Raw genomic sequence first — 27,944 nt, forward strand, 5'->3', positions numbered from 1 at the left:
GAAAAGAAGCCAAATGGTATGTTGGCCTTCATAGCTAGGGGATTTGAATATCGGAGCAAGGAGGTCTTAATGCAGTTGTACAGGGCTTTAGTGAGGCCTCACCTGGAATATTGTGTGCAGTTTTGGTCTCCTAATCTGAGGAAGGACGTTCTTGCTATTGAGGAAGTGCAGCGAAGGTTCACCAAACTGATTCCAGGGATGGCTGGGCTGTCATATGAGGAGAGACTGGATTAACTGGGCCTTTATTCACTGAGTTTAGAAGGATGAGAGGGGATCCCATAGAAACATATAAGATTCTGACGGGACTGGACAGATTAGATGCAGGAAGAATGTTCCCGATGTTGGGAAAGTCCAGAACCAGGGGCATAGTCTTAGGATAAGTGGTAGGCCATTTAGGACTGAGATGAGGAGAAACTTCTTCAGTCAGAGAGTTGTTAACCTGTGGAATTCCCTGCCACAGAGAGTTGTTGATGCCAGTTCATTGTATATATTCAAGAGGGAGTTAGATATAGCCCTTACGGTTAAGAGGATCAAGGGGTATGGAGAGAAAGCAGGAAAGGGGTACTGAAGGAATGATCAGCCATGATCTTGTTGAATGGTGGTGCAGGCTCGAAGGGTCGAATGAGAGGTGATCTCATTGAAACATATAAGATTCTGAAGGGGATTGACAGGGTTGAGAGGATGCTTCCCCTGGCTGGAGTGTCTAGAACTAGGGGGGGCATAGTCTTAGAATAAGGGTCGGCCATTTCAGACAGCGATGAGGAGGAATTTCTTCACTCAGAGGGTTGTGAATCTTTGGAATTCTCTGCCCAGAGAGCTGTGGATGCTGAGTCTCTGAATATATTCAAGGCTGAGATAGATAGATTTTTGGGGTCTAGGGGAATTAAGGGATATGGAGATCGGGCGGGAAAGCGGAGTTGAGGCTGACGATCAACCTATTGCTTATGTTCTTATTATAGCAGTGCTTTAGATATCAGACCAGAAGACATACTACAATATAGGCCAGAGAAGGTCTCTGGGATCATTGTCATCTGCTGGATACTCCAGCGCTTTGCCATATAATAAGACCTTGCTTGGAGGAAGAGGAGCTGGAAACAGTGCCGGAGCAGGAAGTAGACAGAGACCATGAGAATGTAGCTCCTGAAACATCCAGCCAGGAAGACTGGGGCAAGCCACACACACGAGGTACATTTAGTCAAGTACCTGAGCTGCTCTCCGAAGGAGCCCTCGAATCCATATGTGCACAGTAAACTGGTCCAAAGCACTTTCAGCAACATTGTCCTCTGCATTAACTTAGAATTACATCGAATTTACAGTGTAGAATCAAGCCATTCGGCCCATGCCGGTGTTTATGCTCCACGTGAGTCTCCTCCCACTCTCTTTACTTCATTTCACTCTATCTCAGTGGCTCAGTGGGTCGCACTTTCACCCCCGAGTCGGAAGGTTGTGGTTCACAATCCCACTCCAGGGACTTGAGCACAAAAAGTCTAGGCTGACACGCCAGTGCAGTGCTGAGGGAATGCTACACTGTCAGAAGTGCTATCTTTTGGATGAGACGTTAAACCAAGACTCTCTAAAGTGGACGTAAAAGATCCCATGGCACTATTTCAAAGAGCAGGGGAGTTATCTTCGGTTTCCTGGCCAAGATTTAGCCCTCAATCAACATAACAAAAAAACAGATTACTGGTCATTATCACACTGTGCGCAAATTGGCTTCCGCACTTCTTACATTACAACAGTGACAACACTCCAAAAAAGTACTTCATTGACTGTAAAGCGCTTTGCGATGTCCGGTGGTCGTGAAAGATGCTGTTGTGGAAAAATATTTCCGAGACTGTATAATATTTAAAGAGAGGTTTATTAAATCGGAGACAAAGCTTTGGGAGAAGTGTTAGAGACCCGCATCTGCTGAACCAGCTTCTTGATTTGATATCGCCCGTGAGGTTCCTTTATCTTACAAATTACGTCACTTTACATCACGTGTCTTAGCAACAGTCCTTAAATCCAATCATCGCATTACTAGGTTTACAAAGCTTTTCATACAATTACCGTTCAAGGCTGGGCTCTTGATATAAGCCAGCCTCGCATTGTGACAGGCCATTATACACATACAAGAGGACTAATTCCCCTGTTATCACAGGAAAAACAAGTGTCAGGCTTCCTATAACCAGTAAAGGCAAGCATACAATAATGCATCAGTATTGTCGCTTACAAATTCATTCGAGGGGAACAAATGTTTGGTATACTAGTCAAGTGTCCCACTAGGCTTTATTATGTCTAAAAATCTGCTCCAACAGCGCTATGCAAATGCAAGCCTTTCTTTCTTTATCAACATATCCTTCTATTCCTTCCTCACTCATGTAGTTGTCTGCAAAATAAAACAAAGTCTTGATTGGCTGTGATTTTGTGCCTGTTCTTGTTTTTGAAATTGTGTTGGATAAAACTGACCGAAGCCAAAATTGGGAGCACCCATGATTCTGACTGGTAAAATGGAGCGACATTGAGCAAAAGAAGAAAATATACCCACACCAGCAGATCTCCTGGCCACATGGTGCATCAGAAGTTACACTTTTGCAGTAGCGGGGAGGCTGGGGTGTGTTAAAGGTGTGGGGAAACCGGGGCTGAGGTTGTGGGAATGGGCTGTGCCGTGTGAGATATGATAGCGAACGCTACAGGTAAACCTAGTAATGTAATTAGATTGACTTTTTAAGCTGTTTATTATGTTATAAATGTGTGACCGCAGACGTGACCACGGAAAGGATTTGGAAAGAAGTTTACGAGAGATGTGCTTAGAGACGGTGCTATTCAGAAGTGCTTTTGCGGTGTTTTGACTCATTTTGGAAATTTTGAGTCAATCATAATTCTTTTGCCCTAGGAATATTTCCCATGTTCTATAAACATTTTTTTGCCCTATAAATAACGCCTGACTTTTTAAGCACGAAAGAGTCAATCAATGGTTTTGAATAGAGACTTACTGCATGTAATATTTTATTGCAGGTCGATTCCCAGATATCACCAAAGGAACTTACGTTCCAATTTACATACAAGAACAGTTGGAAACAGGAAAGTGGGCAGCCAAAGTGAAGACTACCTGGAACAACACACTCAGTCTCTCAATCATGTCCCCTGCAGATTGTATTGTGGGACGGTTTAGAATGTATGTGGCTATAATGACCCCATATGGAATCCGCAGAACTGCTCGAGATGAATCGACAGATATCTATGTTCTCTTCAACCCTTGGTGTGCAGGTATTATATTTAATATTCCGCCTGTCTCATTGTGGAATCATCAAGTTAGCGATGATTGATAGAAGAATGTTTTTTTGATGAGTTGCATAGATCAAATATATTTTGGGCTGGATTTTTGGTCTTCTGCACCCCTGTTAGCGCCCCAGAGGGGTGGCAATGGCGGTGGTAAGCACTTCCAGGCAGGCAGCCAGCTTCCAGGACCCCGCCGGGACATTCGGTGCCAATTTTGACGGGGGCGCGGAACATTACCGCCCGGAAGAGGTGAGCCAGTGTGCAACACCCCCTGGTTGCGACACCGGCTCGATTTTTGGCTGCTGCCTGACCCGTAGCGCTCCGTAGAGCGCCCCCTGCTGGGACCACGTTTGATAGCTGTAGCAGCCAGAATGAGGTAAGTAATGTTGACCTCGGGTAAGTGTGATTGCTTTTTATCTTATTTTTTTTGCGATTCATGTTGTGGTGGCGTGAGTTATTTATTGGGTATGTTTTTGGTGGGGGTTTTTTCAGGTTTTTTCCCTCCGAGGCCTCTCTCTTAGCACTCCGAGGCCGGCTGTTTAGCTTGGGATTTTCACTTGCTCAGCCGGCCTAGCGCCCTAAGAGAGATGTGCACCTCCCTTAGCGCTCTGCCCCACACTCAGGGCCCAGCTGATGAATTTTGCTGACTGAGGCGCAAACTGTTCCCGGGCGCAAACTTTACCGCCCCAACGCTATTACCGCCCCGAACTGAGCAGAACCGAAAATCCAGCCCTTATCCTATAGTTTCGTTTCAAAGCTGCAAAGTAATCAGTTCCCCTCACTACATCCTCCGGCCAATCACGTGGAAGTATCGTTCTGCAGAGCTGATATTATGGTAGCCTCACAGTCTGTTTTTTTTTCTTTTCAGTCCTTCTAATAACTGGCACTAACAATTTGTAATGTTAACCCAGGAGCTAAGGTGTAAATTTCCACTCCTGCCAGCGACCCTTACCTGCTGAGGGCATGTAGCAGAAATTCGGGAGAATGCTGTGCGTGATGTCCCGATCGTTAATTTAAATAGGTGGAAACTCGCATGACGTGTGCACCCAAAATTTCCGACCTGCATTGCAGATTGTTGGGGTGCTCTGCTGGAGCAAGTGGTTGGAAAATTGCCCGTTTATTGTGCATTGGAACAAATGATAGCGAGTGAGTACAGAGCTGCAGTTTAACCCAGGTTCAGTTGGTAGTTCTACACCATGAAACTTTGCTCCAATGGGTGATATCAACTGAAAACCTGGAGTAAATATTCACTCCTAACTATACTCCATACTTTTGGTTGTTCTGCAGCAGAAGATAAATATTTAAAAGGTTTCAGAATTTTCCAGGGTTCTATGTTATTTCTCAATCGTCATCTTTAGCCAGATAACACATGAAGCCTAAACTCATCTTCCAAATTCTACCTGTTTTGTTTTAAACTTATGAATGATCTGCTGGAATGATTCAGAGGATGCTGTGTATCTCGATAGCGCAACAGAAAACGAAGAGTATGTCTTAAACGATCATGGCCGCATCTTCTATGGAGAGGTTAATGAAGTAACTTCCAGACCGTGGGTTTTTGGCCAGGTATTGCTTTTACATATCTTTTGGATAGCTTGCCTCTGTTGTGTCCATAAGCCTCAGCTATCTTTTAATAAACATCTATGCTGTACAGTGTAGCCAAAGGTCTGTCAGATCCCAGGAATGGAGCAGAGATCATGTCATTCTCATCGTTGTCTTCAAATCCCTCCAAGGCCTCACCCCTCCCTATCTCTGTCATCTGCTCCAGCCCCACAACCCCCCAGAGATGTCTGCGCTCCTCTAATTCTGCCCTCCTGAGCATCCCTGATTATAATCGCTCAACCATTGGTGGCCGTGCCTTCTGTTGCCTCAACCCCAAGCTCTGGAACTCTCCACCTCTCTACCTCTCTTTCCTCCTTCAAGATGCTCCTTAAAACCTACCACTTTGACCAAGCTTTTAGTCACCTGCGTTAATTTCTACTTATGCGGCTTGGTGTCAAATTTTTTGCACATAATACTCCTATGAAGCACCTTGGAACGTTTCACTACGTTAAAGGCACTATATAAATACAAGTTGTTGTTGTTATTCTTGAGATGTGGGTGTTGCAGGCAAGGCCAGAATTTATTGCCCTGAGAAGGTATTTGATACAACTGAGTGGCTTGCTGGGCTTCGTTAGAGAGCAGTTAAGAATCAATTACGTTGCTGGTGTGAGAAACCTGCTCTCCTTACCCAGGCCAGACTGCTCACCTAAATGATCCAACACTGTCTTTGGGTCCCTACCCTTTCTGCGGTGTCCATGATGAAGCCTCTTTGTAAGGCAACAACTTGTATTTATATAGCACCTTTAACATAATAAAATGTCCCAAGGTGTTTCACAGCAGCGTTATCAAACAAAATGTAACACCGAGCCACATATTGAGATATTAGGACAGGTGACCAAAAGCTTGGTCAAAGAGGATGGTTTTAAGAAGCACCTTATAAGAGGAAAGAGAGGTAGAGAGGGAGTCCCAGGATGTAGGGCCTCGGCAGCTGAAGGCACGGCCGCCAATGGTGGAAGGATTAAAATCGAGGTTGCACAAAAGGGCAGAATTAAATGATAGCACAGCGATTTTGGTAGGTTGTAGGGCTGGAGGAGATTACTGAGATAGAGAGGGGCGAGGCCATGGAGGGATTGGAAAACAAGGATGAAAATTTTTTAATGGAGTCGTTGTTGGACTGGGAGCCAATGAAGGTCAGTGCACACAGACGTGATGGGTGAACGGGACTTGGTGTGAGTTAAGATATGGGTAGCAGAGTTTTGGATGAGCACAAGTTTATGGAGGGTGGAAGATAGAACGGCTGGCCAGGGGAGCATTGGAATAGTCAAGTCTAAAGGTAATAAAGGCATGGGTGAGGGGTTGCAGCAGCGAGTATGCTAAGGCAGGTGCATAGACGGGCGATATTAGGGTTAGGGTTAGGAGGTAGATAAATAGGCAGGCAGTTGTCAACAGCAGAAAAACAACAGCAAAAATTGAAAATGGCAGAGAAACAAGCTCTGTATGAAGTGATTCACAAAAGTTGCTTAGGCCCTTAAAATAAATGTCTGCCTTTCACTGACCAGTAGTGATACTGGTCACCCAGTCTATAGAGGACTGATTAACATCAAGTGTAAATGTGCCGATAAAGACAGAAAATAGAACCTATGAGGGCACTGTGTAATTACCCTTTATTTGTAGGTCATCCAGCATAAGTGATACCGGAAAATTGGGCAGGCACTAGAATGGGCGGCAACGTGACATAAAAGGTCCCTGCCCTATTTTCCGCCTTGCCCTCGCCAGCACCACCCAATGAACGAACCGTTCAAAGAGAATATTCCACTCGTTCATGTTTGCTCATATTTTGATGGTAGAAGCTGTAAATGAAACGAGGGGACCTAGGCTGCTATAACCTCCTAACCTAAAGGGATAACAAAAAAGCTTAAGGTGGGGGTGGGGGAAGTAAATAATATAGTGACCATTATTTAATGATCTGTCTTTAATCAAGTTCAACAGTTTTATTTTGGATGAGAAAATTTTCAATTATATAAATAAAAATCAAAACTTTTGATATTTGGAAGATATCAAGGAAACACACTAATGTTAATATTATACTGATTGCGTCTTCATTTTATCATCATCTGTTTGTCCCCTTAATTCCTTCTAGTTCGAAAGGCAGATATTAGACGCCTGTATCTACATACTGGACCGAGCACGAATGCCTTTGCATACAAGAGGGTGTCCACTCAAAATCTGCCGAGTTGCATCTGCAATGGTAAGTTGATAAAAATGCAGGATCATAGTAATATTGTGGAGTAATTTTAAGAGTTTATAGAACTTCAGTACTAAGGGTATGCGGCATTGTCGGAAGGATATGCTGATGGGGTGAGATGGTGAGGGGTGGGAGGAGGCTCGTGTGGAGCATAAACATCGGCATAGACCTGTTGGGCCCGATGGCCAGTGTCTGTGGGTAAATTCTATGTAAATCCATGTAAGTGCTGTCTTTCAGATGAAATGTTAAACTGAGACCAGTCTGCCCTCTTGGGTTGAAGTTTCCTTAACTCAACATTTTAAGATGGCTCACAAGCCTTTCCACACTTCACTGAAACAAGGTGGAAATCTGATCTTATTAAAGGAAGAAAGAACATGCATTTTTCATCTCCTTAGGACGTCCCAAAGCGTTTTCCAGCATATGAAGTATTTTGAATTCTACGGTGGAACTTTCCACATCGGTGGGGATGTAGAATGGGCTGTAGCAGATCAGCCGTCCATTATACACCCAGCCTGATGTTCCTTTCTCCTGAAATCAGTCCTCCTTTCGTTCATCTCTGATCTGTGAGTCGGTGTTCTCTCCACCCCACCATTTCATTTTTGCGGCCTTTACCTTTGTACTGTGTTTCAGTATCTTTCTTTTCGATGGCACAGAGTTTCCGATGTGTAATAGAAACGTTTTGCACAAGCCAATCGTGTTCGAATCACTGGAATACCACACACGGCTTCCCAGTTTTGTTTCAATTTTGGTGTGATGAGGATTGCTTGAAAGAAAGAAAGACTTGCATTTATATAGCGCCTTTCACGACCACTGGATGACCCAAAACGCCTTACAACCAATGAAGTACTTTTTGGAGTGCAGTCACTGTTGTGATGTAGGAAACGCGGTAGCCAACTTGCACACAGCAAGCTGCCACAAATAATGACCAGATATACTAAAACAGATCGTTGATTGAGGGATAAATATTGACCCAGGAATAACTCCCCTGCTCTTCGAAATAGTGCCATGGGATCTTTTACATCCACCTGAGAGAGCAGATGGTTTAACATCTCATCTGAAAGACACCACCTGCAACAGTGCAGCACTCCCTCAGCAATGCGCTGGAAGTGTCAGCCTAGATTTTGGCATTCAAGTCTCTGGAGTGGGACTATGAACCCACAGCCTTCTAACTCAGAGGCGAGGGTGCTACCAACTGAGCCACGGCTGACAGCCTGGAGCGCAAAGATGAATAAGGGTCATTTGCATCTACAGAGGAGACAGATAGTTGTTTCAGCTGTTGAAAAAACTTATCTCCAAAGTGTACTATAGCATCCCCAGTGCCATCCCAAAATTGTATGTGGACTTTTAAATGAGATCACTTTCCACAGGTCTCATTGTAAGCAGCTTTTTTCAGTGAATCCAAATCCATGATTCACCATCAGGAATTAACACTGCACTTTGAAAGAGGAAACTGATCAATCTTTTACAGATAAAACAGATGCTGGGTAAGATCAGAGGAAAATTAAAAAAAAACAAAGCGGAAAGGGGAAAGTATATCACGTTAAAGAGAAAGTTACCATTTGGAGAGAAAGTAAGAAATGGCTGAGAGAGAAATTTGCTCAATAATCTTCTTTATTTTAAGAATTTGAAGTAAATGTTTGACTCAGTAAAAAACGTTGAGTTATTGCATTTGAAGCTTTTCTTTGAGATTATTTTTACTCCAACAACAAAGATATTTTGAATGCTATGAAATACTTTTTAAAAGCTTGCAGTCCAGTTTCTGTACAGAGAGAAAGTTGCTCAAGAAAATTTGTTGAATTTTTTTCTAACGCTTCAGTGATCCCATTTTGTACCAGTGATAAATTAATTGAGATAAAACATGAAATCTAAGAAGACTCAAGTGAGAAAGGGAGATGACTTTGGCTGGACTAAAGTAGCAATTTATAAGAAATTTAAAGATACGCAAGTTAATATAGAGGTAATAAAACCCTCAATTCAGAGCAACTCATCATCATCATAGGCAGTCTCTCAGAATCGAGGAAGACTTGCTTCCACTCCTAAAGTGAGTCCTTTGGTGGCTGAACAGTCCAATACGAGAGCCACAGACCCTGTCACAGGTGGTACAGACATTTGTCGGGGGGAAGGGGGGGAACTGATTTGCCGCACGCTCCTTCCGCTGCCAATGCCTGACCTCTGCACGCTGGCGGCGTTGAGATTCGGATGCACTTCCTCCACCTAGGGCGGTTTTCGGCCGGGGACTTCCAGGTGTCAGTGGTGATGTTGCACTTTACCAGGGAGGCTTTGAGGGTGTCCCTGTAACGTTTCGGCTGCCCACCTTTGCCTGGTGAATATGCAAATGAATCTCTATAAGCATCATAGAAATCCCCCCCCCTTTTTGATTGGTTGACCAGGCCCATGTGATCCCAGGGACACTTGTGAACCGCCTGCTCCCCTGGGATCCGTGGGCCTTTACACACGCGCCACCCGCAGGCCCAGGACCGCCAGAGTCCGAAGCTCCAGAGACACCAGGTAAGTCGTGTTTTATTCAGTCCGGAGCCTCCGACCTCAATTTCCAGGTCAACATTTTGGGATTTAAGAGTAAGTTGAGACATGAGACATGTGGATGCATCGTGCCTGGGAGGAAGAAGCTGCCAACTTTGGAACTATAGATCCCAAAGCTCTCCATTAGTGGTATTCCTTGTGTAACCTCTGGGTCTGTGGTAGACTAAGGAGCTGCGAGAGATTGTAGAGGGCTGTGATCGGGGTCCAGGAGAGGCATGAGTTCGGAGCCCAGAAGAGGCGAGGGCCCAGGGGCAGCATGGGCCAGCCCACACTGCGATATGTGTGCGCACTAGGTCCGTGCAGCAGAGCAGGTCTCCAGTCGTCCTGGTTAATCCTTGCCACTGGACCAAGACCTAGCTCTGTCAAGCCCGTGTGGTGGCTGGGGTGCAATGGCCACCACATGTTAAAAAAATCCACACACAGGCATCTTCCACCCTTCAATATGTAATTCGGGACCTGAAATTTTAGGTCCTTCATTGAAACATCTATGAACGTTTTGGTGTGGAAGCAAGTCATCCTCGACTCAAGGGACTGCCTATGATGATGATGATGTAGACTAATTGATAACGATTGATTGCGATGATTGGTCAACAACTCCAATATCATTGTATCATGAGACTGCCAGGATGGTAGATGGCGAATTAGATGGACTTCGATGCAGAAAAGATTTACGAGAATGATTCCAGGAACGAGCGACTTCAGTTACGTGGATAGACCGGAGAAGCTGAGGTTGTTCTCCTTGGAGCAGAGAAAGTTAAGAGGAGATTTGATAGAGGTGTTCAAAATCATGAGGGGTCTGGACAGAGTAGATAGATAAACTGTTCCCATTGGCAGAATGATCGAGAACCATTGGACACAGATTTAAGGCGATTGGCAAAAGAACCAAAGGCGACATGAGGAAAAACCTTTTTACGCATCGAGTGGTTAGGATCTGGAATTCACTGCCTGAGAGGCTGGTGGAGGCAGACTCAATCACGGCTTTCAAAACGGAGTTGGACAAGTACCTGAAGGAAAAGCATTTGCAGTGCTTTGGGGGAAGGGGGGGAATGGGACTTGCAGAGAGCCGGTACGGGCTCGACGGGCCGAATGGCCTCCTTCCATGCTGTAACCATTCTCTGATTCTATGACATTGGTTTTTTTTTTGTCTAGTAATCACTATGTTCCTATTCAACTTTTTGAAGTGTGCTAACTTGAGGGCACTTGGGTCTGCTTTCATGAACCTCATTAACTTTTAGCAACATTCCAGTACCTTGTTAGCTAGGAATCCCTGCTTATATTTAATTTCATTAAAGATGGTGAAAACTTTGTTCACAGCTTAAGCTTCAATCAAATGCCCCACGAGATAGATCAAGCAGTTCTGTTAGCCAGGCAGGGGATTAACACACAACTCACAAACTACAATTAGGTAATACAGGTTGATCTCTGCACTGCAGGAAAGCTATTTAATAAGAATTTCAAACACTCAGACTATGAATTTGCCCAGTCGCCCATTTGAGGGGATTATTTGTGCTTGGAGTGTTTAAAGGTTTTTTAAATTTTCTTTATGTAGCAACTATTAAAATGCCTGGCTTCTAAAAACCCAACAAATTAATGTCTTGGAAACTGTTTCGGGATTTTGTAACTAACTTTCTATCCGGGGCTGCCTGCCAGAAAGGATGCATCTACGGATTTAGGGTTACGACCGATGTTCCCTCGAAGCTGTGTGTGTGTGAGGCCGCGTAGCACTCAGGAAGATACTAAACTACAGAAGCAGTGGGAACCTGTTCAACCTTCATCCCCTCCAGGCCAGATCCAAGGTCGACCCATCCTCTGTCGTCGAGCTACAGTACGTGGACGACGCTTGCGTCTGCGCACATTCAGAGGCTGAACTCTAAGTCATCGTCAACATCTTCACCGAGGCGTACGAAAGCATGGGCCTTACGCTAAACATCCATAAGACAAAGGTCCTCCACCAACCTGACCCCGCCACGCAGCACTGCCCCCCCAGTCACCAAGATCCACGGCATGGCCCTGGACAACGTGGACCACTTTCCATACCTCAGGAGCCTATTATCAGCAAGGGCAGACATCGATGACGAGATTCAACACCGCCTCCAGTGCGCCAGCGCAGCCTTCGGCCGCCTGAGGAAAAAAGTGTTCGAAGACCAGGCCCTCAAATCTGGCATCAAGCTCATGGTCTACAGGGCTGCAGTGATACCCGCCCTCCTGTATGACTCAGAGACGTGGACCATATACAGTAGACACTTCAAATCGCTGGAGAAATACCACCAACGATGTCTTCACAAGATCCTGCAAATCCCCTGGGAGGACAGACGCACCAACGTTAGTGTTCTCGATCAGGCCAACATCCCCAGCAGCGAAGCACTGACCACACTCGACCAGCTCCACTGGGCGGGCCACATTGTTCGCATACCCGACACAAGACTCCCAAAGCAAGCTCTCTACTCGGAAATCCTACATGGTAAGCAAGCCCCAGGTGGGCAGAGGAAACATTTCAAGGACACTCTCAAAGCCTCCTTGATAAAATGCAACATCCCCACCGACACCTGGGAGTCCCTGGCCAAAGACCACCAGTGGAGGAAGAGCATCCGGGAGGGTGCTGAGCACTTCAAGTCTCGTCGCCGAGAGCATGCAGAAATCAAGCGCAGGCAGCGGAAGAAGCACGCGGTAAACCAGACTCCCCACCCATCCTTTCCTTCAATCACTGCCTGTCCCACCTGTGACAGAGACTGTAATTCCCGTATTGGACTGTTCAATCACCTGAGAACTCATTTTTGGAGTGGAAGCAAGTCTTCCTTAATTTCGAGGGACTGCCTATGATGATGATGATGATGACCACGCAGGCCGCTTACAAGCTGTTCGCTATAAGATCGCAGCACATTTAAAGGTACCGCGCAAGAAAATAAAATGTAGAGGGAGCATTGGTTACGACAAGAATGAGTTTGGCTGTGATGCCCTCCACAGTTGAATAACTTGCTCACAGTCGCTACATAGACACACACACAAGAAGAATGGCTAATTGGACAAGAACCCTTAGTGAATGCGTTGCTAAGGGCCTCGGGTGAGGGAGGGATTTAAAATGTAAAAGGGGGTTCTGGCAGCGGGATTGATTGCAATTTGCTTTAAAATTCCCGGTGGACAGTGGGCCCATTTATGCTGTAGCAAGGCACTGCAACGAATTCTCTGACTCACCTGAGGCAGTTGCCTCATCGATGCCATAAATGGTACTGTCACCGACCTTTATTATATAAATTCACCCACCCCAGGAAGTAGACTGAAGCCAGAAGCACGCACAATGGGCAGGCAGAGGTCTAGCTCACGATATTTTGCCAGTGGAGTGGGGCCACAGGAAATGTTCACACAGTTTTGAGGGAGGTTATGGTTGAACTGTAGAAAACACTAGTTAGGCCAGAGCTTGAGTACTGCGTGCAGTTCTGGTCACCACATTACAGGAAAGATGTGATTGCAGTAGAGAGGGTACAGAGGAGCTTTGCGAGCATGTTGCCAGGACTGGAGAATTTTAGCTATGAGGAAAGGTTGGGTAGGCTGGGTTTGTTTTCTTTGGAACAGAGGAGGCTGAGGGCAGATTTAATTGAGGTGTATAAAATTATGAGGGGCCGAGATAGAGTCGATAGCAAGGACCTATTTCCCTTAGCAGAGGGGTCAACAACCAGGGGACATAGAATTAAAGTAATTGGCAGGAGGTTTAGAGGGGAGTTCTGGTGAAATTTTTTCACGCAGAGGGCGGTGGGGATCTGGAACTCAGTGCCTGAAAGGATAGTAGAGGAAGAAACCCTCATCGCATTTAAAAAATACTTGGATATGCACTTGAAGTGCCCTAACCTACAGGGATACGGACCAAGAGCTAGAAAGTGGGATTAGGCTGGATAGCTCTTTGTCAGCCGGCGTGGACATGATGGGCCGAATGGCCTCCTCCTGTGTCGTAAATTTCTATGATTCTACGATTCTATGAGCTTCAACTAACATGGATATGCTATAAAACTGTTCCTATATTCATTCCTATATCTTCAAGAACCTTCACAGTCTTTAACTTATCTATGCGAAGTGTGGCTCAGTGGGCAGCACACTCAACTGAGTCAGAAGGTTGTGGGTTCAAGTCCCACTCCAGGAACGTGAGCACATAAATCTAGGCTGACCCTCCAGTGCAGTGCTGAGGGAGTGCTGCACTGTCGGAGGTACCGTCTTTTGGATGAGACGTTAAACCGAGGCCCCGTCTGTTACCTCAAGTGGATGTAAAAGATCTGATGGCACTATTTCGAAGAAGAGCAGGGGAGTTATCCCCGGTGTCTTGGCCAATATTTATCCCTCAATCAACAAAACAAAAACAGATTATCTGGTCATTATCACATTGCTGTCTGTGGGAGCTTGCTGTGCGCAAGTTGGCAGCCGCGTTTCCCATATTGCAACAGTGACTACACTTCAAAAAGTACTTCATTGGCTGTAAAGCGCTTTGAGATGTCTGGTGGTCGTGAAAGGCGCTATATAAATGCAAGTCTTTCTTTCTGAGCAGTGCCGAGGAGAAATGAAGAAAGCAACGTACCTTTTCCTGATGCGATGTAAAGCCTATACCCTGGGTTTCAGATTTGGCGTATTCTGCTTTACTAAGAAATCCTTTGGTTGATGGAATTTAATAATTGCAATTGTTAACATTTTAGCTTGCGAAATCACTATCATTGACGGCATTAGTTAAACCGTGCTGTGAAATGACCTTGTGTCCACCATCATCTATGCAGCTTCAGTGATGAGGTTACAGCTGGACATTGCTCCTCGCGGAAATCAATGCAAGCATATTTCTATGCATTGTTAAACGTGTTTGTTAACCGTAGTAGAATCTGTAACATTGTAATGCTTCATTAAATTGTGCTTTCATTAATTTAATAAATAGACTTCAATGTGTAAAGTATTAAGAGACCAACATAACACTATTTTCAGGATTCCAGAATAGTTTGCTCCTATTTCTGAACAACAACTGTCATTTGAGTAAAATACAGCATACTGAAAAATGTAATCTTCTCTTTGAGCAGGTTAATGCTAAGGATGATGGGGGGGTGCTTGTTGGATGCTGGGACAATGAGTACAGATATGGAGTGGCCCCCACTGCCTGGAATAGCAGTGTCGAAATCTTGTTACAGTATTTCCGGACTAAACAGTCAGTTTGTTATGGACAATGCTGGGTCTTTGCTGCAGTATTTAACACAGGTAAGAACTTGTGCATCTAGACTTGTGTATCATGAATGTAGTAAGAGGCTTGTACGTTATATAATCGCATCTAAATATAGGCCTATTCTCGTGCGCATGAACACTCACACACACCATCTCACACAAACACGCACACTCACACACGCACACTCACACACGTGCGCACACACACGTGCGCACACACACGCACACACACATACACGCACACACACACGCACACACACACACGCACACTCCTCACACACACCGACACACCCAGTCACACACACACACACACCATCTCGCACAAACACACCCAGTCACACACACACACCAACACACCCAGTCACACACACTCACGCATACTCTCACACACACACACACACACACACCAACACACCCAGTCACACACACACACCATCTCACATTAACACACCCAGTCACACACACACACCAACACACCCTGTCACACACACACACCATCTCACACAAACATACCCAGTCACACACACACACCATCTCACACAAACACACTCACACACACACTCCTCACACACACACACCATCTCACACAAACACACCCAGTCATACACTTACTCACAGTTATACACACACACAGTCACACACACACACACACACACAGTCTCTCACACTCACATAGTCACACTCACAGTCACACACAAACACACACTCACTGTCACAAAAACACACACACACACACAGTCTCTCACACACACACACACACACACAGTCACACACAACATCATCATCATAGACAGTCCCTTGGAGTCGAGGAAGACTTGCTTCAACACTAGAAATGAGTTCTCAGGTGACTGAAGAGTCTAATGCAGGACCTACAGTCTCTGTCACTGGTGGGGTAGACGGTGGTTGAAGGAACAGGTGGGTGAGGTGCCTGGGTTGCCGAGCGCTCCTTCTGCTGTCGACGCTTGGCATCAGCTTGCTTTCGGTGAAGAGACTCAAGGTGTTCAGCGCCTTCCCGGATGCTTTTCCTCCACTTAGGACGGTCTTGGGCTAGGGACTCCCAGGTGTCGGTGGGGATGTTGCATTTTTTCAAGGAGGCTTTGAGGGTGCCCTTGAAGCGTTTCCTCTGCCCACCTGGGGCTTGCTTGCCGTGTCGGAGCTCCGAGCAGAGCGCTTGTTTTGGGAATCTCGTGTCGGCATGTGGACGATGTGGCCCATCCAACAGAGCTGATCGAGCGTGGTCAATGCTTCGATGCTGGGGATGTTGGCCTGAGCGAGAACACTGACGTTGGTGCACCTATCCTGCCAGTGGATTTTCAGGATCTTGCAGAGGCAACATTGGTGGTACTTCTCCAGTGTTTTGAGGTGCCTGCTGTACATAGTCCATGTCTCTGAGCCATACAGAAGAGGGGGTATCACCACTGCTCTGTAGACTATGAGCTTGGTGTCGGATTTGAGGTCCTGGTCTTCAAGAACACTCTTCCTCAGGCGACCGAAGGCTGCACTGGCACACTGAAGGCGGTGTTGGACCTCGTCGTCGATGTCTGCCCTTGTTGACAGTAGCCTCCCGAGGTATGGAAAATGGTCCACGTTGTCCAAGGCCTCATCATGAATTTTGATAACCAGGAGGCAGTGCTGTGTGGCGGGGGCAGGTAGATAGAGGACCTTTGTCTTATGGATGTTTAGTGTGAGGCCCATGGTCTCGTACGCTTCGGTAAAGGTGTTGACGATGGCTTGGCGTCATCTGTGTACTGTAATTCGATGATGGAGGATGGGCCGACCTTGGATCTGGCTTGGAGGCAACGGAGGTTTCCCGTTTTGTCTTTTAATTTAGCTCCACTCCAGCGGGGAGCTTGTTGAGGGTGAGATGGAGCATTGCAGCAAGGAAGATCGAGAAGAGCGTTGGTGCGATGACACAGCCCTGCTCGACCCCGGTCCGAACGTGGAATGGGTCTGTGGTGGATCCATTGACCAGGATCACGGCTTGCATGTCATCGGAGCAGGCGGAGGATGGTGACAAACTTTTGAGGGCAGCCGAATCTGAGGTGCCATGTATAAGGGTTGGTGCTGTACCCTGCATTTCTCTTATATCTGCAGCGTGATGAAGATCATGTCCATTGTGCCCCTTAGTGGGCAGAACCTGCATTGCGACTCTGGGAGGAGCTCTTCAGCCACTGGGAGAAGGCAATTGAGGAGGATCCTTGCGATGACTTTCCTGGTGTCGACAGCAGGGAGATTCCTCTTTAGTTACTGTAGTCAGACTTGTCACCTTTCTTGAAGATAGTCACGATTACAGCGTCTCTGAGATCTCCTGGCATAGAAACATAGAAAATAGGTGCAGGAGCAGGCCATTCGGCCCTTCGAGCCTGCACCACCAATTAATATGATCATGGCTGATCTCATGCAACTTCCGTACCCCACTCCTGCCTTCTCTCCATACCCCCTGATCCCTTTAGCCATAAGGCCACATCTAACTCCCTTTTGAAGATATCCAACGAACTGGCCTCAACAACTTTCTGTGGTAGAGAATTCCACAGGTTCACAACTCTGAGTGAAAAAGTTTCTCCTCATTTCGGACCTAAATGGCTTACCCCTGATCCTTAGACTGTGACCCCTGGTTCTGGACTTCCCCAACATCGGGAACATTCTTCCTGCATCTAACCTGTCCAATCCCGTCAGAATTTTATATGCTTCTATGAGATCCCCTCTCATTCTTCTAAATTCTAATGAATATAAGCCTAGTCGATCCAGTCTTTCTTCATATGTCAGTCCTGTCATATGCATGATCTCCTCCTTCTAGATAAGAGAGATGAGGTCATGAATCCGCGCCTGTAGTGCTTCTCCGCCATGTTTTAGTGCTTCAGCGGGGATTCCATCTGCTCCTGATGACTTATTCTTCAATTGTCGGATAGCCTTTTCAGTATCATGCCGGGCTGGGGTTGTGCTGAGATGGCAGGTGGCATGTTGTGGGATGGAGTCAAGGACACTCATGTCGAAGACAGAGTCTCGGTTGAGGAGATCCTCAAAGTGCTCCTTCCAGCGGGCACTGACTACCTCTCTGTTATTGATGAGCACCTCTCTGTTCTTGGCCAGTAGTGGGCTAGGGCTTTGGGTGCCTGGGCCCTAGCTCGTCTTGACTGCGCTGAAGAATCCTCGCACGTCATGGTTGTCGGCTAGCTGCTGGATTTCTTGTGCTTTCTCCACCCACCATCTGTTCTTTAGATCGTGGGTTTTCTGTTGGACCTCAGCCTTCAGGCGTCTGTAGAGCTGCTTTCTTGCCCTTGAGTTGTGTTGCTGCTTCCAGTTCCAGAATACCTTGCACTTGCGGCATATTAGCTCCTGGATCTCCAGGTCATTCTCGTCAAACCAGTCTTGGTGTTTCCTGGTTGAGTGACCGAGCATTTCTTCGCAGGTGCTGATTATGGAAGCCTTGAGAGCAGACCAGGCACTGTGGACACTCTGCGTCTCTGGGTCACTGGGAGTCATCAGGTTGGTAGCGAGGTGCTGGCTGAATAGGGCTTTCTTAATAGGATCTTTGAGTCCTCCAACATTGATTTTCCTGCAGCATTGCTTCTGTTGCCGTCACACACACACACATACAGCCACACACACACACACATACACACACAGTCACACACACACACACACACACAAATCATAGGCAGTCCCTCGGAATTGAGGAAGACTTGCTTCCACTCCTAAAGTGAGTTCTTTTAGGCTGAACAGTCCAACATGAGAGCCACAGACCCTGTCACAGGTGGGACAGATATTCGTCAGGGGAGGGGTGGGACTGATTTACCACACGCTCCTTCCGCTGCCCGTGTCTGACCTCTTCACGCTCGCAACATTGAGATTCGAAGAGCTCAGTGCCCTCCCGGATGCACTTTCTCCACCTAGGGTGGTCTTGGGCCAGGGACTCCCAGGCATCAGTGGTGATGTCGCACTTCATCAGGGAGGCTTTATGGGTGTCCTTGTAACGTTTCCGCTGCCCACCTTTGGCTCGTTTGCCATGAAGGGGCTCCGCATAGAGCAATTGCTTAGGGAGTCTCGTGTCTGGCATGCGAACTAAGTGGCCTGCCCAGTAAAGCTGATCGAATGTGGTTAGTGCTTCAATGCTGGGGATGTTAGCCTGGGCAAGAACACTGATGTTGGTGTGTCTGTCCTCCCAGGGGATTTGCAGGATCTTGCGGAGACATCGTTGGTGATATATCTCCAGCAACTTGATGTGTCTTCTGGAAGTCATCCATGCCTCTGATCCATATAGGAGGGCGGGTATTACTACAGCCCTGTAAACCATGAGTTTGATGGTGGGTGTCACACACACACACACATATAAACTCACAGAATCACACATGCACACCCTCAGTCACACATCCACAAACACCCTCAGTCACACACACACCATCTCACACACATATACACACACCATCTCACACACATACACACTCCCAGTCACAAATTATGTCACCTCGTCCTAGAATCCCCAACCAGCGGAAATTGTTTCTCTCTATCTACCCTATCTGTTCGCCTTAATATCTTGAAAACTTCAATCAGGTCACCCCTTAACTTTCTAAATTCCAGGGAATACAACCCTAAATTTGTGTAATTGCTCCTCGTAACTTAACCCTTGAAGTGCAGGAATCATTCTGTGAAGTGCAGGTGTCATCCATCATTTGGCTTGGACGATAGGACCATAGGAACAGGAGGAGGCCATTGAGCCTCTCGAGTCCATTCCGCCATTCAATGAGATCATGGCTGATCTGTGACCTAATTCCATATGTGGTTTCCGGACATTTTGTACATTCCCCAATATTATTATTTTTTTAAATGCGAACTAAATACATTTCTATCATATAACTGATATCACTGAGCAGTTGACACCTTTTCAAAATTACTGCATTTATTGTTATTTACTGATTATTTGAATCAAATGACCACAACACAGAAATGACACTTTTAAGAAGTGTTTCAGTCACAGGTTGAATTACGGTAAATCCTACTTTCTTCCAGAAGAAATTGAACATGTTGTATTATTTTAATCCTGACCAGTTCTTCGCAGCTTGGGGATACCAGCGAGAGCAGTAACCAATTTCTCCTCCGCTCATGACAATAATGCTAACTTAACCACCGACATCATTCTGAACGAACAGGGAGCAAAAGACATTGAGTTGACTAAGGACTCAATCTGGTAAGAACAATTAACTGCATGTAACTTAGTTCTCTGTTAAATTCACTAAATAATGATAGAGTCACAATAAGAATATAGCCTCAATTCTCCCCAATTATTTGCACCGTTTGTTTGGCATGCACCGGTTTTTGTTTTGAGTAAATTCAAATCTCCAAGTTTCCCCAAAGTTTCTGCGCTAGTGTAATTCACATAGGTAGGATTTTTTTAGGCTGCAAGTTTTTTATCTCATTGGGACCTGCCACCCGCGCCAATTCTGGCCATTTAAGCAAGTTTGGCCAGCTTCAATTTACTCCAATTTTTCTTAGGATGGCGTATGTGACTGCTCTGGAAAAACCTTCTCGCCAGTTAACAAAATTGGCGCAGGTTACGGAATCAGTGCAGCAGATGTAGTTCCACGTTACGGACAGCAGCAGCAGAGAGAGAGAGAGAGAGAGAGTGAGGCGGGGGGGTGGTGGGGGGGGGGGGAAGAGGGGGAGAGGAGAGAGAGGGAGAGGAGAGGAGAGAGTGGGGGGAAGAGGGAAGAGGGGGGTTGCCTTTCGGCCAGGGTTAGAGCGACACTGGGCACCAGGAGAGGGGGATAGACTTTTGGCAGAAACATTTTAATAACTTAATGCTAGTAAGCTGTTGCAATGTGCAAGGTGCTTGTGCAGGTTGCTGTGAGCTGGCCAGAATATGTTGTATGTTTCACTTTCCAGCCTCAGCCCGCATTGTGTCCCTGGTTACCCTGGCAACCCAATCTTTTTGGCGCGCATCTTAGGCTCCACCCCCAAAGCTAAAGGACAGGCTAGGCGGCCCAAAATTAACAATTCAAACGGGGAAAGTTCGATTTTTTTGCTGTAGTTGGGCCTCAAAAAAATGATCGTAACTCTTCAAGTACACCAAAAAATGGCATTAGGGAAAATTGTGCCCTAAGTCTGTTATGTAGTATAGTATTCTATGTTCTTTTCCTATCAGAAAAATATAATTTGACCTAACAAGTCTGCTTTTTTGCTTGCTTGTTCTCAATCCCATCATATCTATACAGCCCCTGTTTTTGGAGAAACATGTGTAGGAACATAGGAGGAGGTCATGTTCCACCATTCAATGAGACCATGGCTAATCTGCAACCTAACTCCATATACCCGCCTTTGGCCCATATCCCTTAATATCTTTGCTTAACAGAAAGCTATCAATCTCCGATTTAAAATTAACTATTGATCTGGCATCAATTGCCGTTTGTGGAAGAGAGTTCCAAATATCTACCACCCTTTGTGTGTAGAAGTGTTTCCTAATTTCATTGCTGAAAGGTCTGCCTCAAATTTTTAGACTAGTCCTAGAATCCCAAGCAGCGGAAATTGTTTCTTTCTGTCTACCCTATCTGTTCCCCTTAAGTTTTGTTTATTATCACGTTGCTGTTTGTGGGAGCTTGCTGTGCGCAAATTGGCTGCCATGTTTCGCACACTATAACAGTGACTACACTTCAAAAATATTAATTGGCTGTAAAGCGCTTTGGGACGTCCAGTGGTCATGAAAGGTGCTATATAAATGCAAGTCTTTCTTTCTTATTGTTAGCCATAAGCAGCAAAACAAATACTGAACTTGACCTGGATTCATGTGCGGAAACAATATTTCAGTGAGCGCGTAGTAAATCAATGCAAGAGTCTCCTCGGGAGATGATGGAACCAGATAGTATTGACTCATTCAAATGCAAATTAGATACATTTCTTTCAGAAGATAACACCTTGGGATACAGTGTATGAGTGATTTGAGACGTGACATATGGTAAGTGTAACACGTTTGAGAGAAATAGGTGACTTTGCATCAGTGGTTTCCAAAGCTCTCCACCACTGGGGGAAGTTTCCTCACCGCATGTCTGGGGCTGTTGTAGATTAGTTGACAGAGATTGGTTGCTATGGGTAGTCAACAACTCCATTATCGTTGTATCATGCGACTGCCAGGATGCTAGAGGGTGAACTGAATAGACCGTGGTCTTTTTTCATCTAACAATTCCTATGCGCCTATACGGGTCAGAGACTGGGCATTCTGCAGCGAGTGGCTCACCTCCTGACTCCCTAAAGCCTTTCCACCATCTACCAGGCACAAGTCAGGAGTGTGATGGAATCCTCTCCACTTGCCTGGATGGGTGCAGCTCCAACAACACTCAAGAAGCTCGACACCATCCAGGACAGAGCAGCCGGCTTGATTGGCAGCCCATCCACCACCTTAAACATTCACTCCCTCCACCACCGGTGCACCGTGGCTGCAGTGTGTACCATCTACAAGATGCACTGCAGCAACTCACCAAGGCTTCTTCGGCAGCACCTCTCAAACCCACGACCTTTACCACCTAGAAGGACAAGGGCAGTAGGCACATGGAAACACCATCACCTGCAAGTTCCCCTCCAAGTTACACACCATCCTGACTTGGAAATATATCGCCATTCCTTCACCGTCGCTGGGTCAAAATCCTGGAACTCCCTCCCTAACTAACTGTGGAAGTACCTTCACCACACGGACTGCAGCGGTTCAAGAAGGCAGCTCACCACCACCTTCTCAAGGGCAATTAGGGATGGGCAATAAATGCTGGCCTCACCAGTGATGCCCACATCCCAGACTCCCCAGATTTGACTCAATTTGGAGGCTACTTTCCGTGTCTGCCACCTTTCAAAGTTTAACTAATATATATCTGCAGCAAAAAGACCAGAAAATCCGAGGTTTCATTTGCACTTCTGTGCTGAATGAGTTGATTGAGCACAGAGGTGGGAGCAGGGACACTCTAATTGGCCTCAGAACCCTTGGCTAGAAAGAGGAACTCAACCAGGCCTCCTGCTCCTGATAGTATTCCAGTGACACGCCCCCCCCCCCCGCCGCTGGGAAGTGTGTGGACAGAATCAAGCTCAGCTACAATGCCGTAACAGTCAAATATCCTATAATCCCGCAGTGGCCAAACACACACATGAAGAACGGTCACATAGTTACGGTACCAGAGGGTGCTCGGCCCACGATGCACGATACCCAGCCTTTAGCAAAGGAGCAGGGGAGAAATTTGTCAAAGATTTTCGGCTTTGATCATTTTGTGGCGGTAATGGCGATGGGGACGGTAAAGTTTGCGCCTCGGTAAGTAACATTGGGCAGCTGGGCCCTGAGTTAGGGGCGCAGCGCTAAGGGAGGCGTTGTACACCTCTCTTAGGGCGTTAGGATGGGAAACTCCCGAGCTAAAGAGCCAGGCCGGGAGCGCTCCGAGAGACGCCTAGGTAGGGGGGAAATGCTTTTTAAAAAGCCACAAAAGCATTCCCAAAACATTGCCCACACCACCACAACACAAATCGCAAAAAGAATCACAAGAAACAACAATCATACTTACCTGAGGCGTCCATTGTCGGTATCGTTGAACCGCCCGATTTCACTGCGGGGCGCGCTCCAGGGCGGACAGGTCGGGCAAGAGTCAAAACTTACGGCGGTGTCGCAACCAGGGGTGTTGCACACCGGGCGCAGCTCTTCCGGGCGGTGCTGCTCCGCGCCACCACAAAACCGGAGCCGAGGATCGCGGCGGGATGCTGGAGGCTGATCGTCCGCCCAGAACACCTCACCGCCGCCATTGCCGACGCTCCGGGGCGAAAAACCTTGCGGAGAGGAGCTGAAAATCCACCCCACTGGGTTCCTTTGTACAAAACCATAATATGCGCCCCAATCATCATTATCATCATAGGCAGTCCCTCGAAATCGAGGAAGACTTGCTTCCACTCTAAAAGTGAGTTCTCAGGTGGCTGTGCAGTCCAATACGGGAATTACAGTCTCCGTCACAGGTGGGACAGTCGTGGGAGGAAAGGGTGGGAGGGACAGGTTTGCCGCACGCTCCTTCAGCTGCCAGCGTTTGTTTTCTGCATGCTCTCGGCGACGAGACTCGAGGTGCTCAGCGCCCTCCCGGATGCTCTTCCTCCACTTAGGGTGGTCTTTGGGCCAGGGACTCCCAGGTGTCGGTGGGGATGTTGCACTTTATCAAGGAGGCTTTGAAGGTGTCCTTGAAACGTTTCCTCTGCCCGCCTGGGGCTAACGCTTGCCGTGTAGGAGTTCCGAGTAGAGTGCTTGCTTTGGGAGTCATGTGTCGGGCATGTGAACAATGTGGCCTGCCCAATGGAGCTAGTCGGGTGTGGTCAGTGCTTCGCTGCTGGGGATGATCAAGAACACTGACATTGATGCGTCTGTCCTCCCAGGGAATTTGCAGGATCTTGCGGAGACAGCGCTGGTGGTATTTCTCCAGCGATCCTGCTGCTAATTCACCTTCCATCCTAGTAGTTGTCAGGCAAGTAGATACCCTCAGTGGCCGAAACTGTTAATCGGTGTTTTAATATCTACTGTAAATGCTTAAAAAATATCAGTTGCCACTGGGATAATGTATGGCAGAAAGCCTCCTTGGGAGTGATGATTTCAATTCATGCATTCATAACAGGAACCGGCATAGTCCCTTTCCACTCTGCACATCCCTTCCCCATCGACTGCACAGTGGGACACATGGCGATGCATTTGTTTGGTCTCTGAAGTCTTGTGGATGACAAAATATCACTGCTGGAATTAAGAAATATCCTATGCTTGATTATCTTTGCCCTGTTCTACTTTACAACGTTCGGCATTTAAAATGTGCATAAAATTACTTGTACACATTTTTAAATAATTGAAGGCATGGATATACTTTGAAAGTTAAAAAGTGCTCTCTGTGTTCAAAGAGTTAATGTAGTTTGGTGTTATGAGACAGGAGTGTCTCCTGGGACTAATGCTCAAGCATGTTTTAATTGGAATATATTTATATTGTTCCAAGCTGTGTGCTACATTTGAATTTGGGTATCTGTAGTTGAAAGGAAATGTCTGACTGCAGTTCTCAATCACATCCATTTTCTTGTTGAGATAGTTGGCCAACAGCCCATAATTTCTATAAGTGAAATGACAAAGTTTTTTACTTTCCAGTTGTGCCAAAAAATTACTTTATTGCTGATGGTGATGTTTAAATTGGATGTGATAAAATTGACTGAAATGTCTCTAAGCTAATGGAGGCTTTTTTGTTTAACCTTGCTGAAAGTCCTTCATTGAGAAGGCCAATGGCAAAGGGAAAATTATTAAGAGTGATTGAAAAGTGTTCAGCCTCTCACATTTTGTACATTCAAGCTGATTCATTAATTGTCTCGCACAATTTACTGCAATTTAAACTGATGACCATGTCATCTCAGGGCATGGCACTCCTCCATGTTTGGCCTCGCAAAAAAAGGGGTTGAAGTACAAGCCTTAAGGTCTGCCCTGCAACTTGGTAAACTAGAGTAATTGAATGACCGCCTTCCTGTATTGCTCACCCTTCATTGTCGTCTTGCGATGGCCTGATGACAGGACCCATTATACAGTGCAGTCAGATGTGGATGGGAAGATATTCCTGATGAAGCAGATGACCTGAGCGACAGATGTGTGTTTCGCACAACGCACCACACATGACGTTAAAATGACACACGCACAGACAGAGGGTCAACAATGTGAGTGTATTTGCAAGTGCACAATGACAAACGTTACAGAATATTGAGAGATATACATACATTTACACCCACCCCTCTACCCGACATCACCACCTCTCTTTCCCCACCCCCGCCCTGCAGCGATGCCCGAGTTCCTCTTCCTTGCTCCGCCTGCATGACGGAGTGGCCCTCCCCTGCCCCTCGCTGCCTCTGGTTAAGGAGGTTGTGCAGGAGGGCAGCTGGATGTGCGCAGACGTGTGCGTATTGGTGGGAACGTAGGACGTGGGACCGAAGGCGCCAGGATCTCCTGCTCCTCTGCATCTGTGTGCCTTGAGGGCGTGGGGTCGGGGGCCTGCATCACATGTGCAGAAGCCATCTCCTGCCTCATGGCCCCAATGCTTTCTGTTGTGCGCTGTAATACTGTGAGGAGGCGCTCCATCCTTTGATCGTGCTCCTGGGTGAATGTGGTGATGGTGCCAGCTATCTCAGCGATGGTCTGCAGCATCTCGTGACCTACCTCCACGCCGGTGGTTGATAGCTACACTATTTGGTTCATTAGAGCCAGCCGTGCTGCATCCGCAGGTGTTTGCTCGCTGATGCTGCTGGGTGATGGGGCCTTGCTTCCCTCTGAGGCACAGACTCTGCGCTTGCTCGAGCTTGCTTGAGTGGAGTCTATGGGAAACCCCAGGAAATCTGAGCCCGACGCCGAGGTTCTGCGGACACTTGGCTGACATGGCAGGAGGCTGATGTCAGCCGCTTCCGGCCCCTCCAGGTAAAGGGGCACAAATATGGGCCCTTCTCCCTCTTCTCTCTCCTGATCTTCCTGGCCCTGGGTGGCGGAGGTGGGAGCGGTGGACATGGGTGATGTAGGCTGGGGGTGCAGGAAGGATCCGGTGTCCTCGGGTGTGGAGAACGTCGGGGTGGGAGATGCTGGGGTGTGACGGCTTCGGTGAAGGCCAGAGGTCGATGGTCTCTCTAGATCCGTGGTGCCCGAATTAGCATCTGCAAGTAGAGGACAACATTTCAATCTGTAGAGGGGTGGTGGTGGAGGTGGTGAAAGTGAGATGTGAGCCGTTCCATCTCACATTATGCCAGCAAGAAGTCCTATCTCTATATATCCACACCAATAATGGGCGACAAAGTGTGCATTCAACGCGAGTGCCTTAGCATTGTATGTACTTTCATGGCATGAGGATCGCTGACACCAGAGATGAGTGTAGCTTTACCCTGCAGTAGCACCGGATCTGCATAAACGTTTGTAGTTGGAATGCAGCGATGACCCACCAATGCCAACGCACGCTCCTCCAGCCTGGTCAATTCCACCACAGCTTCTGGGCCCCCTCGGTCGCACGCAGGCTTGCCTGTTTGGCTGCTTGTTTTCTCTGCACAAAGAAACGTTGCAGCCTTTATCCCCTTTGCTCATGCCCCTGCGCCACCCCACACACGCACACACACTCCCACACACACACACACACACACACACACACATCTGGCACACAACCTTTTTGGCCTTGGACAGGAGAGGGCGAATAAATTTCTACTCACTTTAGCTGCCGCCACCAAATCGTTCCACCGTTTGCGGCATTCGTCCCCATCCCGCTCCACGTTGCCCATTGCACTGACCATCTGACCTATGTCCATCCAAAGACGTTGGTATTGGGCTGGTGGAGGCTTGCCACACCCATCCCGGGTGAGTTCGCTGTACCTGCGCTCCATCTCCGTCACTAGCTCCTCCAACTCCTGCTCATTGAACCACGGAGCTCTGGGCCTTGTTCTGCTGCCAGTCTTCATTGACGCTTTCTGCCCAATCATCCTCTATGATAAGAGGAATGGCTGCTCAAGAGTCTGGGTATAAATTTGTTACACTGCCCCCTCTGGAACTCAGACTGCCCTTCTCCAATGCCACCTCTGCTCTCTAACCTCCAACTCCTCTCCTCTCCTCTCCTCCCCTCTTCCTCTCTCTCCACTCTCTCCCCTCTCTCCTCTCTCCACTCTCTCTCTTCTCCCTCTCTCTCCCCTCTGTCTCTTCTCCTCTCTCTCTCCCCCTCCCCTCTCTATCCTCTCTCTCTCCCCTCTCTCTCTCTTCTCTCTCTCTCTCCTCTCCCCTCACAGGTGCAATTAAGTGCTCTCCTTTTATGGCCATGAGCACTTCCACAATTAGCCTGCAAGGGCCAGAAAAAGGACTACAGGTTCCATCAACAAAACTACAAAAAAAAAAGGCCGAAATCCCGCACATGCGCAGTGGAGGTCCTCCGAAAATAACCGAGTGGAGAGACCTCCAACTGACGCACTCCAATGACGTTTGCCGCCGAGTTCCGCCCGCCACCGACTGATGCTCCCCCTGCCGCCCACACAACGGCGATGAAATCGGCTCTCAGCAGCAACAGGTGCCAAAAACGTACCTCCCGTTCGGTGGCTGCCGAGAAATGGGCGGCCACCAAAGTCGACCCCAAAACTTCTCCCTTTTTACAGTATTAAGTGTAATTTGATAATTCCTTTCTCATTATTTTTTAAG

General features: G+C 47.2%; 1 protein-coding gene across 3 annotated transcripts in view; it reads left to right on the plus strand.

The window, feature by feature from the left end:
- The window catches only part of LOC139263749 (coagulation factor XIII A chain-like), a 134,980-nt gene that overhangs the window by 62,725 nt on the left and 44,311 nt on the right, over window positions 1-27,944 (plus strand). For 2 of the 3 annotated variants that reach the window (XM_070879787.1, XM_070879788.1), the window contains exons 4-8: window positions 2,998-3,249; window positions 4,706-4,824; window positions 6,941-7,048; window positions 14,629-14,806; window positions 19,817-19,955. In XM_070879787.1, the coding sequence (XP_070735888.1) occupies window positions 2,998-3,249; window positions 4,706-4,824; window positions 6,941-7,048; window positions 14,629-14,806; window positions 19,817-19,955 (796 nt within the window). The remainder of the gene's footprint in view (window positions 1-2,997; window positions 3,250-4,705; window positions 4,825-6,940; window positions 7,049-14,628; window positions 14,807-19,816; window positions 19,956-27,944) is intronic. The other variant, XM_070879789.1, reaches the window with a different exon arrangement.

This window comes from Pristiophorus japonicus, chromosome 5 (assembly GCF_044704955.1).
Source record: "Pristiophorus japonicus isolate sPriJap1 chromosome 5, sPriJap1.hap1, whole genome shotgun sequence".
NCBI lineage: Eukaryota > Metazoa > Chordata > Chondrichthyes > Pristiophoridae > Pristiophorus > Pristiophorus japonicus.